This window comes from Nicotiana tabacum, chromosome 14, assembly GCF_000715075.1.
Source record: "Nicotiana tabacum cultivar K326 chromosome 14, ASM71507v2, whole genome shotgun sequence".
NCBI lineage: Eukaryota > Viridiplantae > Streptophyta > Magnoliopsida > Solanales > Solanaceae > Nicotiana > Nicotiana tabacum.
Genome location: NC_134093.1, coordinates 32544752 through 32567022, shown reverse-complemented (window position 1 = coordinate 32567022; position 22271 = coordinate 32544752). Strand labels below are relative to the sequence as shown.

The 22271-nt window shown below is 36.9% G+C and overlaps 2 protein-coding genes across 3 annotated transcripts; one reads left to right on the top strand and one right to left on the bottom strand.

Moving 5' to 3' along the window:
- The first annotated feature begins 413 nt into the window (after positions 1–413).
- LOC107768101 (serine/threonine-protein kinase PBL27) lies at positions 414–9571 on the top strand. Its single transcript, XM_075229471.1, has 5 exons — positions 414–1208; positions 2032–2231; positions 2390–2579; positions 7812–8203; positions 8379–9571. Exons 1-5 carry the CDS (start codon positions 1076–1078, stop codon positions 9006–9008), a joined length of 1545 nt encoding a protein of 514 aa, XP_075085572.1. The 5' UTR covers positions 414–1075; the 3' UTR covers positions 9009–9571.
- Positions 9572–10293: 722 nt separating this feature from the next.
- Positions 10294–21675, bottom strand: LOC107763174 (ISWI chromatin-remodeling complex ATPase CHR11). 2 transcript variants are annotated; one of them, XM_016581640.2, is made up of 25 exons: positions 20000–21675; positions 19219–19344; positions 19014–19120; positions 18326–18429; positions 16921–17018; positions 16637–16816; positions 16330–16551; positions 15792–15926; positions 15338–15620; positions 15177–15250; positions 14849–15069; positions 14673–14760; positions 14478–14571; positions 14195–14383; positions 14040–14071; positions 13862–13938; positions 13686–13775; positions 13465–13534; positions 13316–13370; positions 12743–12801; positions 12500–12665; positions 11119–11297; positions 10824–11039; positions 10650–10751; positions 10294–10566 (listed from the first exon to the last, which is right to left on the bottom strand). In XM_016581640.2, the coding sequence occupies exons 1-25, from the start codon at positions 20198–20200 to the stop codon at positions 10549–10551; spliced, it is 3186 nt and encodes a 1061-aa protein (XP_016437126.2). In that variant the 5' UTR covers positions 20201–21675; the 3' UTR covers positions 10294–10548. The 2 variants fall into 2 exon arrangements, with proteins under 2 accessions (XP_016437126.2, XP_016437127.2); XM_016581641.2 differs by having other exon boundaries at positions 18911–19120; positions 20000–20388.
- Between the last annotated feature and the right edge of the window lie 596 nt (positions 21676–22271).

Genomic DNA, 22271 nt, shown 5'->3' with positions numbered 1-22271 from the left:
ACCTAAAACCTCTTTTTAATGGTGGAGGATTCTAGTCATCTAACCCAACCTTTATGGTATAATGAAATATGTCATTAAAACAAAAAATATTTTAAACAACTTGAAATTCTTAGAGATTTTATCTAAATTGACATTAGTACAGACAATATTTGTGAACAAAAGTTAATTTTTATATCTAAACTACAAGAATAAACTGTGTTTTGCTTCCATTTGCAATTTTTTATAAAAAGACAAGGATAGAGCTTGGTCTATAAAAGAGGAAAGTAAGTAGTAAATACAACAACATAAAGGACAAAAATGGACAAATATTAAATAAAGTATTTCCAAAAATTACGTCAACTTTTGTCACCTAACAACAAAAGCAATTACCCCTCTACATAAATATATAAAATAAGTAATTCATATTGTCATTTAAGCCCCCAAATTTCATCCATTGTCCCATTTAAGCCCTTAGGTGAATAGGATAACAATTCCAAGAAGATCATGTTAAACAAGATAAAGATTCACCTAATCAATTTTTGTTTGTTTTTACCATAACCCTCTCTAAAATTAATTTTTATTTCCTTATATATTCACACAATATATCTAACCATAAAAAACCAATTTTTATAATAAAACCAAATAAAAATTTTGCCTTTGTTTCTTTGCCTTTTCTTTAACCATCAGTTTCTTCGATTTGTTGATCTACTTTGTCTGAAATGGGAAGCTGTTGAATCTTTGTTCTTTGAGCTCATTTGGGTCACTGATAAGTGGCTCATGGCTGAAGAATATCTATAGCAAAATTCAAGAGAGTGTAAAGTTGGGATTTTTATGAAATGGGGTTTTCTTGAAAAAGTGAAAGAATACATCAAATGATGAAGGCATAAGTACAAATCTTGATTATATATAGAATTTTGTGAAGTGTGTTCTTTTGTTTTTGTGGATTTTTTTTACAATGAAATGGGGTTTTCTTGAAAAAGTGAAAAAAATCAGATGGTGAAGTCACAAGTAAAAAAGATTGATTCTTTATAGAATTTTGTGAAGTGAAGTTTTGTTTTTTGGAGGGTTTTGTTTGATTTGTTGTGTGGATTTGATTATGGGTGGGTGTTTTCCTTGCTTTAGATCATCAAACAAGGAAAGTGGAAATGTTGTTAAAGAAGTTGTAAAAAAGGAGTCTTTTAAGGATGGTTCTGCTGCTCAATCTATCCATTTGAGCAAAGTTAATTCAGGTGTGTATTTGATTTTGCTTCTTTATTTCTGTTCTGTTTGCTTTTTGTTATGTTGAATTTTAGTTTTTTAGTTCTACTTTGAGTGTGGGTTTTCTTTTATAGACTTGATCTGAGTTTTTCTGATGGTGTTTGTGGTATTTTAGAAAGGGTTGTTACAGATTTGACTGGCTCTTTCATGAAATGAATTTGTTTCTTTTTAATTTGTTTTTCTTGTTTATTCTTAAGTAATGCTGATGGACATTTGAGAGATCTGTCAATTGTTCTAATTGTTTACTAATTCTTTTGCTCTATTAAATTGTTTGAATTAGTCAGAAGTATCTCTATACTAAAAGAAAATAGATTCTGACAAGCACATTCGATGAAAAGGAGCCATTTTTGCTCCTTGGGTGGGTGGTTTTTTTTTTTTTTTTGGGGGGGGGGGGGTCTTGATTAGGTGAAACATGTAACAAGGAACTTTAACTTGGAGAAATCATGAATTACTAAATGGAAGGATCCATGATATGACAGTTTCTTGATGGTCTACCTCCTGTCGATAACGAAGAACACATATACTAGCTGAACAGGCTGCCAATGAGAATGCTTTGAGTGTGAATGTGTTTAGGACTGGCCTATTCTGATGACTCTGTTTAGGAATTTGGATTCTTAAAATGTAGCAGCGCCTGAAAGCTCGGTGGGGCTTCATAATTAATGCAGCATAATGTTCAATTTATATTTTATTTTTCTTCTAAAACTTAAATGTCAACGGAACACTCACAAGTTGACTTGTTTCTTTTATCTTCTAATTCTTTTTGGTATTGGCTTGATGTTTATTTTTCATTAACAGATAAATCAAAGTCTTGCGGCAGTCATGATCCTAAGAAAGATCCAGCCATTCCAAAAGATGGACCAACAGCACATATAGCTGCACAGACGTTCACGTTTCGTGAGCTTGCTGCAGCAACAAAGAATTTTAGGCCAGAGTGTTTGCTTGGTGAAGGTGGTTTTGGACGTGTTTACAAAGGTCGGCTGGAAAGTACAGGACAGGTAGTTATTATTTGATAACAATATTCCATAGTGCAAAAGCAAATCATTAGCAATCTCTATGTTAGTTTAGCAAATGTTAGCATAGGAGTGCCAGTATCTCCAATTTTGCACTGACTTACTATTCCACTATTCGTTATATCGGAATGGTTCATTTGCAGGTGGTTGCTGTTAAACAGCTTGACCGCAATGGTCTTCAAGGGAATAGGGAGTTTCTGGTGGAGGTTCTGATGCTTAGCCTTCTACATCATCCAAATCTCGTCAACCTGATTGGTTATTGTGCAGATGGGGACCAACGCCTCCTTGTTTACGAGTTTATGCCATTGGGTTCTCTGGAGGATCACTTACATGGTTAGAACGTTTACTGCAATTTATATAGTGATTTGCACAGTGTCATTATAATTTGTTTTATCATGAACTAGCTACTGTCTAGAACCCTGCCCTTCTTCCTATAAAAAAGGGCATCCCGGTCCACTAAGCTCCTGCTTTTTGTGGGGTATGAAAAAGGTCGAACGACATTGGATCTATTGTGCTCGGCCTTACCTTTGCATTTTTCCAGGTGGCTGTTTCCACGGCTTGACCTGGTGACCCCCGGTGACCCCCTGGTTACACGGCAACTACTTTTACCATTGGGCCAAGGCTCCCTTTCACCCTATTAAAAGTATAAAAAAAAAACAAAAAAAACACATGAATACGTGATGACTTGGGTCTTGGAATGGGTTAGACTATTCCCGTTCATGTCCAAAGTGTTTTTTTTTTTTTTGAAACACATGTCCAAAGTGCTTGTGAAAGACTCATATCTGAATATAGGTTTAAGTAACACTATACCAAGTTCTAATTTTTGCTGAATGATTACATCAATTAAGCATGATATGAACATGTAGTGGAGCATTTTCCTTTTCAAAAAAAAATGTAGTGGAGCATTTCAAGTATTAACTGACCAAATCGAAGCAAGTGTAACACAACAAATGTAATTAGATGAGATGCTGCTTGTGTTATGTTGTGGCTTTCTTTTTCTGTTTCTGCTTCTGTTTGTGTCCTTGTTTTTGTGGCATCCCCACTCTTTCTTTTTGGGTCTTCTATTTTATACATAAACATTCCAATGAAGGCGTTGCAATATGGATAAAGCTGATGACAGTCGTACAGTTTACTTATAGATATGGTAGAGCGCGCAATCTAATTGTAGCAACATTAGAGTATCACATGGAATTGTGGTTCCCATAAGAGTTGGCTATTGCACCAACATCGGACTATGCTCAGTTACTGGAACAGTTGGCTGTGCAAAGACATGGCTTAGGTGATTGTGCAATAATAATATGGTGTTTAGACGTCTACGAGCAGTGATTAATCTTTATTGTTTAGAAATGTATTCTTTGGTTGAAGAGGTTGTTCTTGCATGTTGTGAAAATTATAACAGAAGTTAATGGAGTATACTTAGAAGTTCTGTTTGGCTTTGTCGCTTACTATGGTAACAGGTGTTAGCATTGCAATAGCTAGCACTAGCATAGCGGTCATTATTTAATTATATTCAGCAATTATATCTGTTACTGTGTTACATATAGCTGTTCTTTTGAGCTGGTGATATTGCATATCCTTAGTTACTTGAGCTGAATCATCCTATACGCAGTGAATTCCTATGATTTGTGCATTGTTGTGGTTATTGGGTGCTCTTTTTTGGAAAAAATGATAACTGGATATTATTTTTTTATAAAATTTAAAATTTGATAGCTGAAATCATGTTAACGTAGAGTACTATTTGAACAACTGATTTTACATCAGTATATAAGATTCTTTGAAGAAGAGAAAAAGAAACATGTAAGATCTGACTCTGCCTTAACCTATTAAAAAAAGAGGAACCTTTAACCACCTTATTACTTGCCTTTCCAAAAAAGAAAAAGAAAAGAAAGGGGGGGGGGAAGATTAACAGCTTTACTGTTTACCGGAGCTGGAAATTCACTACAATAACACCAGAGCAAGCTTGCAAAATATTCTCTAGCAATGTTGTGGGTTTAGGTGAGAGTGAGAGGGACAAGGAACTCTAAGTGCAACTTTGCTGCCAAGCCTCTGTCAAATGATGATAGCCTACTGCTACTAGTAAGTCTTCAACACCACGGCAACTTATTTTTCGACGCATGTGGGACTTAAGCAAAATATTAATAGTGAAAAGGACGCAGAGGATGTTACTGAGGTTGCAGTAAGTAGTTTAGGCAGGCTACAGCTAGAGATCAAGGACTATGGATCTACCGTAGATCTTAGATGTGCAATGGAGAAAGAATGTAATAAACGTTGGGACGGCAGGAGCTGATGGAATTGATGATTGGATACTACTTGAGCGGGAAAAGGAGGAGGAGACTGGTGGACAGAGTACCTCAGCTGGACTAATGTGTATTGGATTAGGCAACCTCTTCCCACTCTCTCTCTTCTGGAAGAAGGGTTAAATGCCAAAATCGATTGGAGAGCAGTAAAAATATGTGATTTTACTTTTATTTCTTTCAACATTCTGATGTCAGAATTTTTTTCAGATGAGCAAGGGTAACTGCGTCTGACGTAAACTGTTTTCTATAATTTCCCCAAATATATAATTAATAAACTTCCAGAACAAAAGAAGGCCAGTAGAAGCTTTCATCAAGATGATTATTCAAGAAGTATTTGTGAGAGGAAGGATGAATACAAAACTGGGCAGTAGATTAAATAGATTGAACTTCTATCCTAGTTAGAAATGTTGTTCTGCGTTATGTGGTGAGATATAGTTCTGCATACTGTGGATGTCCAGCATGTCTCTATTTCTCTTTTTTCTTTGAGCTGTAACTTCTCAATTGGTAATAATAGTAGTTTTATTTACCAAAAAAAAATTCCTAAGATGTTATGATAGTAATGGTTGGAGGGAAGCATTTGGGGAGTAACTCGGTGAGTTGTAAGTAATTAGAGTAAAAAAAATCTTTACCTTATTCTCGAGGTCCCAGGCTTCAGTTCTTTGCATACTCTGCATAAAGGTGTGCATGTAGCGTATCTACTATCTAGGGTTCAACACTTGCCTGTCTTTCACTCATTTCTCTTCTCTACTTCCTGTTCATCTTAGTGAACAAGGATTAAGAGATTATCCCTCTTAGCAGTGGAAGGCCGTGTATATCTTTATCAAAGGTTTGGTTCTGAAATCTAATATAGTGGCATAACGAGGTTGCACTTTTGAAGGCTGATTACGTCCTAGTGCATTCTATTATTCATCAAGATATTTGAGCAAAAAGATCATGATTTGGGTTTTCTTAAACCAGGGGAAAAGCAATGTGGTTTCCAACTAAGTTCTTTTCCAAATTGGCACATTTATGACTTTTATACAGATGGACCAACTAAGTTCTTTTCCAAATTGGCACATTTATGACTTTTGTACAGATGGACCAATGTATAATGTATTGAGCTGCCTTTATTTGATCATTTCGCGCTTTAAGTCTGAATGTTTATTGTCATTTTAGTTCATATTGTCACAATATGCCATAGTCCTAACTGTTAGCGTTCTCAAAACGAAAGAAATATGCCATAGTCCAAATATTGGAAACTTAAGGTAATCAAAAAGGAGTCTCAGTCACTTTCCTGGATAACTCCTATTTCAATCAGAGTTATATGCTGCATGAAAAGTAGATTTAACCACTTCGATATTGGGAAATATAAAAATACTCTAAGATCCGATATACTTAAGTTGTAAAAGTGTGTGGATATATGCTCGCTCAGAAGCATTTTTTTTGGTGATAAGGAAAATAGTTTCATAAATAATGGGAAAATCTCCGCTATACACACATTCTAACACAAACTAGAGAATCTACAACGTAATATGATTCTGTAGGAACGACAACCAATCTTCTATACGAAGTGGAACCTCATGGGTGCACCGAGAAGAAATTAGAATTGAGAGGCTATTCTTCTAATGTACACAAGAGTTCTCTATCCCTTGAAATCCTATTTCTTTCCTTTCATAAGAGGCACATAAGTGCTAGTGGGCAACACTCCAAGCTTTTCGATTTTTCTTCCTTCTGCTAAATTTCCGGTTGGAAAGTGCTTGCTTCACTGTTCTTGGCATTGCCAAGTTGCAGCAGGAACCATCTCATGATCTCACATCACAATCGAGTTTAGAGGAGGTGACCAGGGATATATGCAGGAATTTTTGTAAGCGGTGTCGATATTCATGGAAGAAAGATAAAATAATATTACTTATCACATTTTTACCTAAATAAGGAATAGCCTTCGCGCATTGGTTTTGTTGAGTCTTAATCTAGAAGAGGTCTAGAGTTCAATTCTACTTAACCATAATTTTTAACAAATAGAGGCTCTTTCTACTGGTTGTCAAAATATGTTCGAATTAAGGTACGGACCTCCAACCTCTAAGTGAAAAAGCAGGTGCTTGACTAGCGTGCCAAGTGACAATCTTTGTCAAGTGGTGTCATTTTTTTCAATCTATTTCCGCATAGTATTATTACTCATGTTCATAAAAAATTTCGATGAAGCGGTGTCGCGTGACACCGCTTTGTTCAACGAGCGTGTCCGCCCCTGAGGTGGTCCACATCCTCACCTAAACATTTTCACATGAAGCACCAGTTGTTCCACTCGTTGCCAACCAAGTAAAAAGCACCTTTCTTGGTGTCTTGGAATCCAAACAAATAAGTGTGGGAAACTTGGCTCCCTCACCAAGAGCGTAGGATAATAGGACTTTTACTGAAAAATGAAAACAAGCTGTCTCTTCCCACCCTCCACCTCCATGAGCCCTGAGTAACATGAGATGTACTCTGCTTGTAAAGTAATTCAACTAGATCTTGAGATGCAGCCATTTCCCCGTCCCTAAGGTTCCTTTGGACCCATATTGCCTAATGAAATCCTCCTCTTGTAACATGTGAATCTGTTGTATTGTCCTCTCCTCCTTGTTTGAGATACTGTGAACGTACCGGAATTTGAGTCTCAACTTCTCTCCTCCACATCAACTGCAACTCCCAAAGCTGATTCTACTTCCATTCCATATCTTGAAGGTTTTGTTTCCTGTGTAGTCTTCCCTTCCTTTAGTAATATTCCTCCAAAGTCTGCACTCAAAGAAAGTGTGATATTTCTAGTCCTCCATCCTCCTTCAATAATTCCATATATCATCTACCTACATAGAGGCTGGAGTGTGCTCCTCAATCCCGAATCTCCATAGTCATTTTCCTAATAAGGCCTTGTTGAAAACTCAGAGATCTCTTTCTTTGTAGATGTAACATCCTCCCGACTGATTGAGTGGAACTTCCTATTCGCATTTGCTAAACCCATAAAGTGTTTTCTCTTGGAACTTTCCAGTTTACCTGTGACAATAAGCGGTGCTTGAAGCAGTGACATAAAGTTTGTAGGGATGCTCGACAGAGTGCTCTTAATTAATACTTCCTTTCTACAAGTAGAATCTCTGCATTATTTCTGGTATATTTAGATAAAAGTTTTCATTGTCTAAAGTTGAAGTGGTCTTTAATGTTGTTGGCTGTTTTGTGTTGTGTTGCTACTTCTCTCTTGTAATAGTAACAATGCAAATTATGCAAAATGGCACCTAATCCCCTCTTTGGAGTCCATATGCAGATCTTCCACCTGATAAAGAACCATTGGACTGGAATACAAGGATGAAGATTGCAGCTGGTGCAGCAAAGGGTTTAGAATATCTGCATGACAAAGCCAACCCTCCTGTAATATATCGAGACTTAAAATCTTCCAACATACTTCTTGATGAAGGATACCACCCTAAATTATCAGATTTTGGTCTTGCTAAACTGGGCCCTGTTGGCGACAAGACTCATGTGTCTACACGTGTGATGGGCACATATGGCTACTGTGCTCCGGAATATGCAATGACCGGTCAACTCACATTGAAATCTGATGTTTACAGTTTTGGGGTCGTCTTCCTTGAGCTGATTACAGGACGCAAAGCAATTGATAACGCACGGTCTCATGGGGAGCATAATCTTGTTGCCTGGGTATGCCCTCCTCTCTGCCATTGTATTTGGTCATTATGATGTGTCCCCTCTGTTTCTTCGATTTCCTTGACATATAATGTGTGGAAGATCTGTATTTCCTTTAGTTATTTTTACAACTTTGGAAGGCAGAGTATTCTTTTTGCCCTTTTTAATGCATTGAGAAACGTGTTTGCAGGCTCGACCGCTTTTCAAGGATCGGAGAAAGTTCCCGAAAATGGCAGATCCACTATTGCAAGGCCGTTACCCAATGCGAGGATTATACCAAGCACTGGCTGTAGCAGCAATGTGCTTGCAAGAACAAGCATCTACTAGACCTTTAATAGGGGATGTTGTGACGGCTTTATCATATTTAGCCTCTCAAACTTATGACCCTAATGCAGTTGGTGCACAAAGTAACCGTGTTGGTTCATCCACTCCAAGGAGCAGGGAGGATAGACTACACTCCGCTGATGGAGTAGATAGCCCTGATGAACATAGCAGTGCTCACCATGGTTCTCCTTCCATCCAGAGGAATTCTCCTGATTCGAGGAAAAGAGATTCTGCGAGGGATTTCAATACTGGGATAGAGTTGAGGAAAATTGCAACTAGCGGTGGATCTGGTCGTAAGTGGGGTTTGGATGAATCAGAACGTCCGGATTCTCAAAAAAACAGCCCTGTCAGTGCAGGTAGAACTAGAGAAACCCCGAGGAATCGTGATCTAGACAGGGAACGTGCAGTTGCTGAAGCAAAAGTATGGGGCGAAAATTGGAGGGACAAAAAGAAGACAAGTGCAAGGGGTAGTAGTTTTGATGGGATGAATGAATGATTTGTGCAACAGCGTATGTTTCTAGGAATGTAGGTTTTGGGTGTCATGATGCAAAACCCGAGGTACTACAATTGCATCATTATTACGCCCTTGGTCATCCATACTCAGAGTTGAAGCAAGTGTCCTTTAATCCATTCTTATTCAATGTGAACTTGGATGTTTCAGCTGTAGCGGTTGAAGGAAAAAATGCTAAAAAGAGGGAAAGCAGCTTAATGGTGCAATATGTGGAGCCAGAGTTGGGGGATAAATGGGGGGTTGCATTGTGGCAACATGTTAATCATGTGTTTTATGGGGTTTCTAGAGTTTGACACAGGAGAAGTGGGTAAGATATCGGACTTTCACCACTTTATGTGTTCTTTGAATGGAGGAACTTGGTGGATATGGTTTAGGATGTCCCTTGTAATTCCATTCTTACACCTTGTGTTCTGTTGTAGTTCCCATCTGTATGGATTTCAGAGTCTTGCGTTTTGGCTTTTATAGAAAGGGGGTGTGAGTATCATACCGTGTCCCGTTAAACGAAATACTGTATATTTTGAATTAGCAGCTTTAAGGTTCAAACTGAATATCTCGCCACCATTTCTTCTGACTTGCTGAGTGACCTATGCAACAGTTTGGCATGTTGGTTTCCTTTGGGGTTGAACCTGCTTTCAACTAAGAAATTTTGCACCTTCATTTCAATTTGTTGTCACTAACTAAAAATATATTAGTGAAGATATTTCAGAAAGAGCATCATTAAACAGATTATAGCAGTTTTTAGAATATAAAAACTTAACCATGATATGTTCAGTTAGTTTGGTGCAAACACTAGGTGCGGATAAGTATTTACCCTTAATTTTTAGGGTCTCCCTTCCCTATCCCTCCCAAATGTAGTACTACGAAGAGGTTTAAAATAAATAAAAAAAGCTCCGAATCAGTTTGGCTGTAACAGAGGCAGATAAGCTGCCTCAGGTGTATGAAATGTTATTTACTCGTAAAGTGAACCAATAGGTGAAAAAGAGGTAGAGAAAATCTAACATAACGGCAACTAACTTCTAATCTGCGGCTTGTCGCCGTAATATTACTTTCCGAACTTTATATCCCATTTCTTCGAACTTAACTTGATGTTGGCTTTTGGCTGATCAAGCTTAATTCTCTGGGCAACTCAAAATTCTATTGCTGTTTTGCAAGTTCATTTAACATTTGCCTGTAGGCACCTACTGTTTATATTGGTAGAGCTTATTCCAATGAAAATTACGTACAAATATATACACCATACAAGAGCAGAGTAGCAGACAGGCAAGAACAATGACTTAGTAAGTTGATTTTCATTACATATAATGTTCAACCACAGTGATAAGACTAGCCATAATGGAATTGTATATTTGGACTTTGTACAATGGACTAACACATCATATCTGAATACTCTGATTCTCCTCTGCACCAGACAGAATCGCAATACCCTCAACATTGCAGCTTGAGAGCATCGGATTGACCAACCTGGTTAAACAAAATACTAGAGGATCTAAACCACAAAAAGAGAAGGCTATGTAAGTTAAGATGATCATTTCTTCCTCTTACCCTGTAAAAAGAGGGATTACGACAGTTAAGCACAATCTTAAACTCAAACAAAAACAAACACAAAATCACAGCAGAAATATTTACCGAGCTCACATAGTCATCCATTGATGACTGCTTCCGCTTCTTTAAGGTAGGAGAGCTTTCAGTTGCCTGTCTTGCCAAAGTGCGCTTTGTTGGTGTCATGTTCTGTTAAATACAAAAAGCTTTTAGCATCAAATGTATTCTTATGCTGTAAACAGCACTAAGAGGCCCCAGTACCTTTGCAAGTTTCTTTTCTTTGCGTGCCTGCCTCTCCCTCTCATCAAACTCTTGGTTTTCCCTCTCCACCAACCGAATAAGTGCATCACATCTTCTGGCAAGTTCTTGAGTGGTTCGAGACTTCACAAACCAATCAAACCGAAACAAAGGTGACGTGCGGAATGCAGCCTTCAGCTCATCCCAGTTTCCGTAGCCGAGCTTGTGAACCATACATAACTGCAAAATGATCTCCATATACATAAATCCTAAAGACAGAAAGTATAAGATTAAGCCCCAAAAGTTTTAGTCTGCTTACCATGAAGCGATCACACTCCTCATTATACAATTTCCCTTTGTTCTGACCATACTGGATCTTCAACTCCAACCATGGATTCTTGTAGCGGTCCAACTTCTTCCCAATTGCTTTCATGATCTCATCCTTCCGCGAAATTCTAGCCTCTCCTCTTTCGATATTCTTAATAATCCTATCATAATCTACACACACACCATCCATTAGAATAACATGCCTCCAACATCAAATAAAAGCATGCCCCAAATGCTATCTAAAGCAAAAACATTAACCACAAGACAGAACTTTATTCCTGCCCGAACATCAAGAGCTTATCTGTCCACTCGTTTTTTGTAGTTCTGTAATATCAATTAGCACGACATTGCATGTAACAGATCTTAATACACAAAATGTGTTCCCCCGCAATCCCAATATATATAATACCATTTGGCTGAGCACATATAATAAGATGCCAATTTTGACTTCTATATCACTAGAAATAGAAGAAAATATTAAGCTAATAGTTGAAAAGTATGTTTAATAGCAATTTAACTGTGAATAGTTAGATCTTTTAAAAACAAATACTTTGAATAGTTCAATAATACTGAAATTGTTGAAGTCTGTCAAAGTTGTTTAAATAACATTATTAGCAAAAGTATGTAACATTTTTAATGTGGATAAAGTGTGATTATTCTCTTAGGAGGTTAGAAATCTTTACATAGAACATGAGCGTTACAAGAGCAATCACATAAATAATTAAGTGGTGGTGTATACTGAAGATGAGAACCATATTGCTCCATATTTGTAACTAGATCAATAAAGAGCCTTTGGATTACCATATTTTTGTAGCTTAGTGCAAGCTTACCATTTATAAAATTTGCGCTAAAACAAGAATATTTGGATTACCACCATGTAGCTGCTTTTTGCAACAACAAAAAATGACAGATATTACACAATTTTTAGAGGAAGATGGGGAAATTACACATTTTCTTTTTGCTTTTTGGACTCTAGTCCCTTAGCCTCTCAAACAAAACGGGGATGTACCCTAGACAAAGGAAGAATGGCCAGCACACAATCCCTTCCCAAACTAAAAGTCAATGTTTTTCGATAACCAGCATTCCACCCCAATACAATATAAATAGTTGCATAGGATCCAAATTACTCATTCAGGCACACTGATTTAATTGACAAGTAACAGTCTACTTTGAAATAGGGTTTCCTCTCTCCTTCCCCATTCTTAGACCATAAAAAGAAAGCAACATGTGCACCACATGTTTACCACTTAACACTTAATAGTATTTAGCACTCTAGTGTTAACAATTATTTCATATAACAATTGGATGTTCTCTTTGGATCGGAAAGACTAGAGAGTAATTCTTTCTTTATTTTCAAATTAACTACCACTTACCATTTAACTCTTTGTATCTTTCTTTGAAAACTTTTGCATATCTTTCAACCTCCTCCTCTGTCTTTCCTTCCATTTCAGCAGCAATACTTTTTATGTCATTCCGACCATACTTCTCACATGCCCTGATAAAAGCATTGAAGTCTCTCCTACTCCATGTTGAAAATCCCTACAAGTACAAAATGCCAAATTCTGATACATATAAAAGCTAAATATAACCCCATCATGAGTTAATAAACCACTTACCTCCTCCAACAGTTTCTCCTTTTCTTCCTGTTCCTCAGCAGTTAAAGGCTCTCCAACATCTACAATGCAACAATTGTTAGCACATATTCACAAAGCAAAGTAAACCCTAATGTGTCCGCACCTAAGTTGCTCGGACACGAGTGCGGATCTAGAGGTCGGATCTTTCAAGATGTAAATTTTAAGATTCGGGGATACGGATCCTAGTACGGAAAAAAAATAAAAATATCTTTAATTTATGAGAAATTTTGTGGAATACTTACGTATTCCTTTTTATTCTCAAGTTGTAGATAAGTAAAAGATTGATTTCCTTGGTAAGATATGCTATTTTCTTCAAATTTACCCTAGTTTTAGTTCTGATTTAGGTAATCAAATTGTCTCAAATTTTTTTGTCCGTCGTGGTCAAAGTACCCAAAGTTGTTTGACCAGATCCGGTACGGATCTGGTATCCACACCCATACTAGTGTTGTGTCGACATGGGTGCCGCACCTAAACTGCCATGTCGGAGCAACTTAGGTCCGCACATCCAAATTTTAGAGGGAAAAAAATTCCTTTAAAAGGAAAAAGGAATTATACCTTCAGGCTCTTCCACTTCTATTGTGTCTTTTAATTGATTCTTCTGGTGCGTTTGCTGAAATGAAACGGAAAATTAAGATACCAAACAAAAAGGCATATACGAAGATGTCAATAAAAGAAAACCTGGGAAATCCCGAGGCATAACCCACCATGAGATAACGCACTTCCTTCTCGTACAGCTCACTTAGTCTCTGGGTATTAAAGAACTGAAAGTCGTGCCTAAGAATGTTAAGATATGTCAATAAACAGAATTTTGGCATAAAGATCAGCAAACTTGCGAAAAGCTGGAACTCAGAGAACTCAGTATTGCTTATGGCACTAGAAAAACTGGGAGGAGTAAAATTAGTACAACGGATAGCAATCAACTTACAACTGAGGCATCCTAGGAATCCTGGGCTCTTTAGGTCTTGCAGGACCACTTTGTCGCATGGTTTGCTTGAAGTATTCAGACTCTGAGTAACTGACAGCAAAGAAGAGTGATTTAAAATGATGATAAATTAAGCTCTAAATACATCAAAAGGTGAACTTAGCAACTAAAAATCATACTTGCGTTTTCTCTCTCTTTTTGGAGGTTCTATCCAATTTTCACTGGCAATTTTCTTGAAATCCGTCTTGTTTTCATCCTTCATCAACAATACATAAACCAGAAAGATGAAAGATAAGCACACTAAAGATGTCTGAAACAAAGAATTGTTAGATAACTAATCAACTTAAACACCCTTACCTTTTCGTCATCAAAGTCATACAAGTCAGCAGCTGCAAAAAGTAGGCAAATCTTAGTTAAAAATCCAAATTGTTTAGAACAGCAAAAAAACACAACCAATTATATAGAGCCAAAAGATACAATCCACAAGCCAAAAAGAAGAGCAGAGTGCATACTGTCATCCATCTTAAACTTGATGGCATCTTCTGTAAACTTCTTCATCTTGGCATCAAGTTCTGCTGTTGCCTCTTCTCCTTTGGCAATGATTCTATCGATATCCTCATCCGTAATAGTACTATCTTTGGAACTGAAAACCATTTCAGCACCAAACCGCACCATCTGCAGCAGCTCATCCTTATTAACAGCTGCATGATCGGCCAATAGATGATCAAAATTCAGTATACTCTAACATCTAAAATATAATCAAGAGAAAGCAATAACACAAGAATGAAAGCTTACTTTTTTGTTCAGCCAGCCGTCCCTGCTGGATTACCAATGCATCAAGTGCCAGCTTTTTATAAGCCCTTTCAATCACCTTTTCCTCAATTGTGTACTGTTTGAATTAATTGAAATAAGAATGTGTCAACCGTCACTACAGAGACCAAAGTGGTGGCATTATTTCAGTATAGTAACACATCTAGAAAGAAAGCAAACCTCAGTGCAGAAGCGGAATACTTGGACTTCCTTCTTCTGTCCAATCCTATGGGCACGGTCCTGCGCCTGCAAGTCAACCTGTGGATTCCTGTAATACAATGACAGGAAACCCAATAGACTCAGATATCATCTATTCTCAAGATTCTGAAAACCAGACTTATAAGATCCTCTCTCACCAGTCACTGTCATAAAGAATTACAATATCTGCTGTAGCAAGATTGATACCAAGACCGCCAGCTCTGGTTGACAATAAGAAGCAAAATTTTTCACTCCCTGGACTGTTAAATGCTTCAATAGAAGCATCACGATCTTCTCCACCAGTGTTTCCATCAATCCGACAATATTGGTGACCACGGTACATCAGGTAGTCTTCGAGGATATCCAATAGCCGTGTCATCTAGATCATAATATTGAAGCAAAGGTTCAGTCCAAAAATCTGTACATGAGCTATTTAGAAAAAAAATAGTGGGAATGTCGAGAACAGGAAAGAGAGATAAAAAAAACCTGTGAAAATATTAAAACCCTTGAGCCACGTTCCTTCAGCTTAGGAAGCAACTTATCTAGAAGAACCATTTTGCCTGCATTGAGAACATGCATTATAAGGAAAAGCTTACAACCAAAAATTGATTAGGTTTTCCTATTCATTTATAGAAATAAAATATTACCAGCATTTTCTATGAGATGCTCTCCTGTTGTATATGGAGGTCCTGGCTCAGCTCCTTGGAAAAGATATGGATGATTACAACATTTTCGGAGCTGCATTGCTATATTAAGAAGACGCTTGCGCTCTCCTCCAGAATTAACAACCTCAAAATCTTTTTGCAACAGAGCCCTATAGTAGTGTTTCTGCATCTGGGACATACCAACCTTAAGAATTGTTTCCTTCTTTGGAGGCAGACCTTTCTCAACATCAGACTTTAGTCTCCGAAGAAGAAATGGACGAAGGACCTGATCATGTAGCAAAAATTGGAAAGTCAGCGGATATACAGCCCCAAATTGTGAACAGTATTTCTCTCACACACGTAGTTGATCTATCTTTATCCCCTCAACTAGAACACTGTTTCTTACAAAATAGCCGAAACTGCTACTATCAATTATACAAACTACTGACAAATATACCTTATGAAGCTGCTGGACCACCTCCTGCTGGTCATTCTCACCAGATATTTGAAACCACTCATCAAATGTCTCGGCCGAGCTAAAGATCTCGGGCAGCAAAAAGTTCAGAAGAGCCCAGAGCTCATGAAGATTATTCTGTGCAATTGCATAGACCCCCAGCACATCAAGTCATGAGATTAAAGAGATCCGTACCAGAGAATAGTACAGTATAACAAAGTTAAGAGATGAAAAACTAACATTTCACTGTTGCAAAACCGAAGATGAGGTTTAAATGATAAAGAAATTCCGAGAAAAGGTTTAAGAAGCCGTGATATAGGAGAGCTTAATAAAATAACATCTGATATATTAAGAGAAAAAATAGATTAATTTTCTAAAGAGATGCCCCACATGAATTACAAAAAGGTAACACTATTCCATATCAATTTTAAAGTTTTGGGACAGGTAAATAAGCATTTCAGGATAGGGTCAGGCTAAATTGAGACATATATAAAAGTACTACTTGCTAAACAAAAAGAAAATCATCAAAGAAAAAAATCACCTGAAGCGGTGTCCCTGTGATCAACAGCCTATAATTAGTATTGTAGAGCCTCATGGTCTTGGAAAGAAGAGAATTTTCATTCTTGATTCTATGAGCCTCATCAATGATGATGTAACGCCAACTAAAGCGACGTAAAGCAGATTTCTCTTTGATGGCCATCTCAAAACTTGTGACACACACATCAAACTTCCCAGCAACAAGTAACTCCTCTCGGATGTATCTCTATAAAAGGGAAATATTGACATAGTCAGGAGAAGTAATAAGATATATACAAAAGGGAAAGAAGGAGAACCCTGTAACTGCTTACCCTTTCTTCAGGGTTTCCAAGGAACTTTACAGCACGCAAAATAGGACAAAAACGTTTGATTTCATTCATCCAATTGCCAAGCGTGGATTTTGGCGCAACAACCATGTGAGGACCAGTAATGCCTCTAAACTCATGCAGGTACCCCATCAAGGAGATGGTTTGCAGAGTCTTACCAAGACCCTATGCAATTACAGGAATAATTAAATCAAGATGTGTCTCCCAAAAAGCCCGAAGCACAAAATGAAAAAGGAATATCCCAAAAAAATTCAAGTGACAACACTGACCATTTCATCAGCAAGTATCCCATTTATGCCATTCTCATATAGCCGTATCATCCAGTTCAAACCAGCAAGTTGATAATCCCTCATCTTTCCTTGAATACCTGATAAGCACGTACATGTAACCATTACATCCTTAATGAGACAAGGAAATGAGAGAATTAAACAAGAAGTTTGTCAGAAATATAAGCATTAATCACAACGGAATTCAAATTTCCACTACTCAGTTTGATCTTTTCCACCAGAATGCCCACAAGGTCAAGGCTCTATCAGACTTTTAGCACTTTCAAGTAAAATGCTAGTAGTGGAAAACCTCAGTAAAGAATATATCATATTGTGTGAACCACATCATTTGAAAGTCCAAGATGTTGCAGAGCAGACACACTTATTGAATTATTTTAGATCTGCTACACGCCTCTTCGATGTAGGCCCAATTCTTTTCTCCTAGGTCAAGAACATGGAATTGTTTTTGATAAATGGCAGCAGACTCGAACTCGGGACGGACCTCTACATGCTCCAATACTATATTGAATTGTGTCAACCACCTCATCTAAAAGCTTAAGCTATTCAATAGGGGACACATTTAAGGAGATCCATTGTTCCTAAGCTTCATTTATTCCTTGGCAACTTCATACAAAGTAAAGATTACACAGTTTTAGAAAATGCTGATTAGATACAGCCATGGAGAAGGGACTTAAGTTCTTTGAAACTCCACACACATACTCATATAACCTAACCGTATTACCCTCAAACATATATAATGCCTTCAATGCAGCAAACTAAACTATGGATGCACCTCTAGAACTTAAACCAAGCACATTACATCTAACATAGTAGGAACATTCCCAAAATCTAAGCCAACGGTACCTAATATCTAGATTGCTTTAGTTGGTGGTACAGGAATGAGATTGAAATTTACCTAGCCAATAACACAACTTGCAGGCTCTAGGCTTACTAAATTCCCCAGAGTAAGACAAATATTTCTCAATTAGCAGAGAAATCCAAAGATTTACAAATTAACTTCAAAAGGGCAAAGTAAAGTTTGAGGAGATTATCTAACCTTATCAAACAAAACTTACTCAAATAGATTATTGAAATCACTATTCTTATAAGTACTGTTTATACTTTGTAGGCACGGTTGAAATAACATTTTTTTCAAGTTGAGTAGGATTTAGATATATATAAATGGCTAAATCATAAAAGAGAAGGATGATAAAGGGAATTACTAAACCAGACATTTTAAATCTCTAGAAAGGAGGGACATATTCGATCATATAGGACATTAACAATTCTGGTTACATCTGATCTAAGCATTTCTGAGACAGTCCGGTAGAGGTTTCATACTATAAATATACTTGTGCTGAAACATACAGTATAAAGCAAGAAGCTAAAATACAGGGGAAATCCTTACAAGAGGGCTGAGCCACTAGCCGTGTATTTCCAAGCCCACCCTCTTCTTCTTTGAGATACTCTTCATCTTCTTCCTCTTCAGTCATCTTTGATGCATGACGACCCCTGAAGAAAAAGTTTAATCAGTGGGTTCATACAGAAGACAATCATGCATATATGCAAGTAAAGCAGTAAATCACATTAATGAAGCAAGCTTCTCCATATATATAACATAGAAATATCAACTGGAAGGGATCAGGTCCAATCATGTAATCATCTATAACAATATATAGCAGTCAATTGTAAAATAAGCAGAATACGACCACTATTATTTTTGGGAGTAAGCCTGCCCTAACTGTAGTAAGAGTAGAGACAACAATCCCTAGTCACCATTTCAAGAGGAGGTGGCTACTTGAAAACCAAACGAAAAAAGTGAATCTTCCTTACCAAGTTACACAAACAGCAAAAATATTTAGGATGTGTTGATTTCAACTTGCCGACTAAACCTACCAAACAAGAATGGATCCATATACGTAAACCTTCTTCCTTTTATCCCATTCTATTTCCTGAGCGCTAACAGCTAAAAAGGTGCACGGCTCAAAAATACCTGAATCCCAAATCTACTAACAGGTCTCCAAAATCACACTAGCAAGACAGCTCTCAAACTGAAGTCCCTGCATATAAAGAAACAAAAACTGCATTACACGTACCTTCCTTTTGCCTTCTTTTCTGGAGTAGACTGGTCAGTTTTTGCAAAATGTGCAAACAACTCTGTTTGCTCCAAAAGATACTTCAGACGCCCCTTTCCCTTGTTATTCTGCCAAAGATAAAATTTCCATAAGGCACACCTTCACAAGAAACTAATTGAAAAGAGGAGAACCCATAATCTCTCAGCAATTGGTCTAAGTAAGATACCATATCAGCTTGTATGGCAGCATTCTGTGCATCCAACATATCTTGTATCTTTTGCTTCTTACGCCTCTGCATCTCTTTTAACCTCGCTTTTTCACGCTTTGAGATCTCATTAGCTGCAGCATCTTCCTACAGGTGTAGTAGCAAAACAAACTTAAGATAACTCTCATAAAGCTACACTAAATCAGCTAAAAGTCATCATCACTTTAGCTTCACAGATACTACAAATTGAATAATTCATATTAATGAGCTATTCAACACATGTTTTATCAGGGACAAGATCTTCTATTTCTTTGATGAAATGTTCTTTCCTTTTCCTTTATGCCATCAGAAATTCACTTGAAATATTAACTCTAAACTAGAAAGTCTATGATGTTTACTAACTAGGGGAATAGTTACTGGGCCTTAATTCGTAACAATGACCGGAGCTTCTAAATTCACATTTGCATTCCTTTCCGCCATTTCAACACCACCTCAAATTTCACATATCCATTCATTAGCACATTATTATCGGGCATTAATTAATAATAATGAGCTAAAAACAGTAACAACGGCTCTATTGCAATGGTTGCATATTCACATTCCTTTCTAATGCTTTGAAGCTTTACTTAAAATATCCACTCAGTAACACATCATTATTCGTCAGTAACACAACATTATTCCTCGTCAATTTCAGCAAAAACACCAAACCAAAGAAGAATTCTAATGTAAACTTAGATCTGCAAAATAACAGTTCCAAAAAGTAAAATTACCAAAACCTAAAGAGAACGGCCAATAAACGCACCTCATTATCGTCGTCTTCGCCGTCGGCTCTGTTGGATGCAGGAGCATCGTCGTCTTCTTCGGAGTCATCGGCGGACCTAGCAACGGCTTCAAGCTCCTCCTCGTCTTCTTCATCGTTGACTTGATCGTTGACTTGCTCCTCCTCGGAACCGTCCGATAATGGCTCCTCCGACGAGGATTTCGCTCTCGAGTTTTTCGCCATCTGCTCCGACTTCAAAACGCGAGTTTGAGGGTTTTCTCTGCTGGAGGAAAAACACCTTAAAAGGAAAGTAAGTGGTACTATAGTATGGACCGACTCGAAAACGGTCTAATACGTTTTCAGTATTTATAGTGAACCCGCCTAGACCAACAAAATTGGAACCTTTTCAGAATATTGATATTTTCTTTTGTGAAGTGACCTTCCCGCCACTTATTGGTGAAATGTGATTTCCCGCCTTTGGACTGGGGTCCGGTATTCTTTGGGCCGAGTCACCTGATTTGGGTTGGATCACAACCTCTTTTGGGCCTCTATTGTGCTCAAGCCCAGTTGTCTTTTTCACTTTACGTGGGCGTTTGGATGTAAGAGTCGTAAAGAAGAAGAAGAAGAAGAAGAACAACAACAACAACAACCCAGTATAATCTCACTAGTGAGGTTTGGGAGGGTAGTGTGTACGCAGACCTTACCTCTACCATGAGGTAGAGAGGTTATTTCCAATAGACCCTCGGCATCCTTCCCTCCAAGAACTCCTCACCTTGCTCTTGGGGTGACTCGAACTCACAACTTCTTGATTGGAAGTGGAAGAATTAACCCAAATACCCGCCCACCCGATCTCTTAAACTAAAAATAGCCGACGGATGTATACTACATGTATAATTCATGTATAACATATGTATAACTGCATATAATTAATGTATAATCTATGTATACCGGCTAAAAAAAATAAACATTGAATATGGCCGGTTATTTGTGTAACATTCCCAATCGTAAAATTCCGAAAAAGTAAAAATGATATTTGAAAATTAGAGTTGTGTTTGGACATAAATATAATTTTGGGTTATTTTTGAATTTTTACGAGTGATTTAAGTGAAAATTTTGAAAAATAGCTTTTGGAGTTTTTAAAAATTTTGAAAAATTTCAAAATTCATCATCAAATGAAAATTGAAAATTTTATGGTGAAAAAGATTTCTTTCTAAGAATGGTAGCGGCTTAAGAATGTTAGATTATGTGCCTTATGATAGTTTTCTTTTGGCTTTTGTTATGTATAAGGAGTCTACTTTTTCGTCTAACATCAAATGCAATTGTTTATTACAAAATGCAGTCCTAAGCTCACTCTATTGCAAAAAATGACTACCGGCACATAAATCAAATTATCTATCTTATTGATTCGAGATCCATTTCAATATAAGTCTTTTATATTTGAATTTTGTTTTTAGGAAAAGGTATTTGTATCTTATAATGTTGTACATTTAATTTATATCTTATATATAATACGTGCAATGTAGATACCTAAGTAACCTGTAATAATAATAATATTAAAAATTATAACAACATAATAATGATGATGATAAAACAAAAAACAACAATAATAGCTGACCAAAAGGATCTGTTGGAATTTCCAAAAGAGTGGGTGAGGCCGACGAAGAATTCTCGAGAATGCTCAAAATACAAGTAATAACTCAAATTCAATGGTACTTTATGCTTGGGTTACCTAACGACCGCATCTTTATAAAAGAGGATAAAATGCTTGGAAATTTGGCATATTCCATTCATCAACGTCTAAATTAGCAGTCACTAATTTGAAAATGGAACCAAAACAACAAGTAGCAGGATATTCCAATATTCCAGTAGGAATTAAGAAAGCAAAAATATAAAAGAGGGAAAAACCCATGCCATAATTGACTACCAAAGAAGCAATAAGTAAACCAAAAAAATACAAACTATTAAATTAGGGATTAAAAGAAAAAAAAATAAAATTCTCTCATATAATTTGAAGCAGTGATCTAAAGCAAATTTTGAACTCTCTATGTTGTTACATTAAATTTTTCCTTATATCAAGAAGATTCAATAATTTATATAAATAAAATAAATTATTTTTGCCTTATTATGCCCATATATTATAATTTTTTGATGAAAGAGATTCAAATGATCCAAAAATAAATTAAGACAAAGATGAAAATTCATGAATGATACTGTTAGTTATAAACTTGTAATTAACTAATTAAGTGAAGTTGGAGGGGGAAAACAGTTTTTAGTGGTTAAAAGAAAATACCAGCAAAATATAAAAACAATAAAA

Coding starts and splice junctions, on each gene's coding strand:
- LOC107768101 (XM_075229471.1), top strand. CDS start 1,076: ATGGGTGGGTGTTTTCCTTGCTTTAGATCATCAAACAAGGAAAGTGGA. Junction 2,232..2,389: donor GGCTGGAAAGTACAGGACAG/GTAGTTATTATT, acceptor GTTCATTTGCAG/GTGGTTGCTGTTAAACAGCT. Junction 2,580..7,811: donor TCTGGAGGATCACTTACATG/GTTAGAACGTTT, acceptor GTCCATATGCAG/ATCTTCCACCTGATAAAGAA.
- LOC107763174 (XM_016581640.2), bottom strand. CDS start 20,200: ATGGCGAAAAACTCGAGAGCGAAATCCTCGTCGGAGGAGCCATTATCG. Junction 13,776..13,861: donor AAAAGAGAGAGAAAACGCAA/GTATGATTTTTA, acceptor CTTTGCTGTCAG/TTACTCAGAGTCTGAATACT. Junction 11,298..12,499: donor AAGATACAAAGAGTTAAATG/GTAAGTGGTAGT, acceptor GTGTGTGTGTAG/ATTATGATAGGATTATTAAG.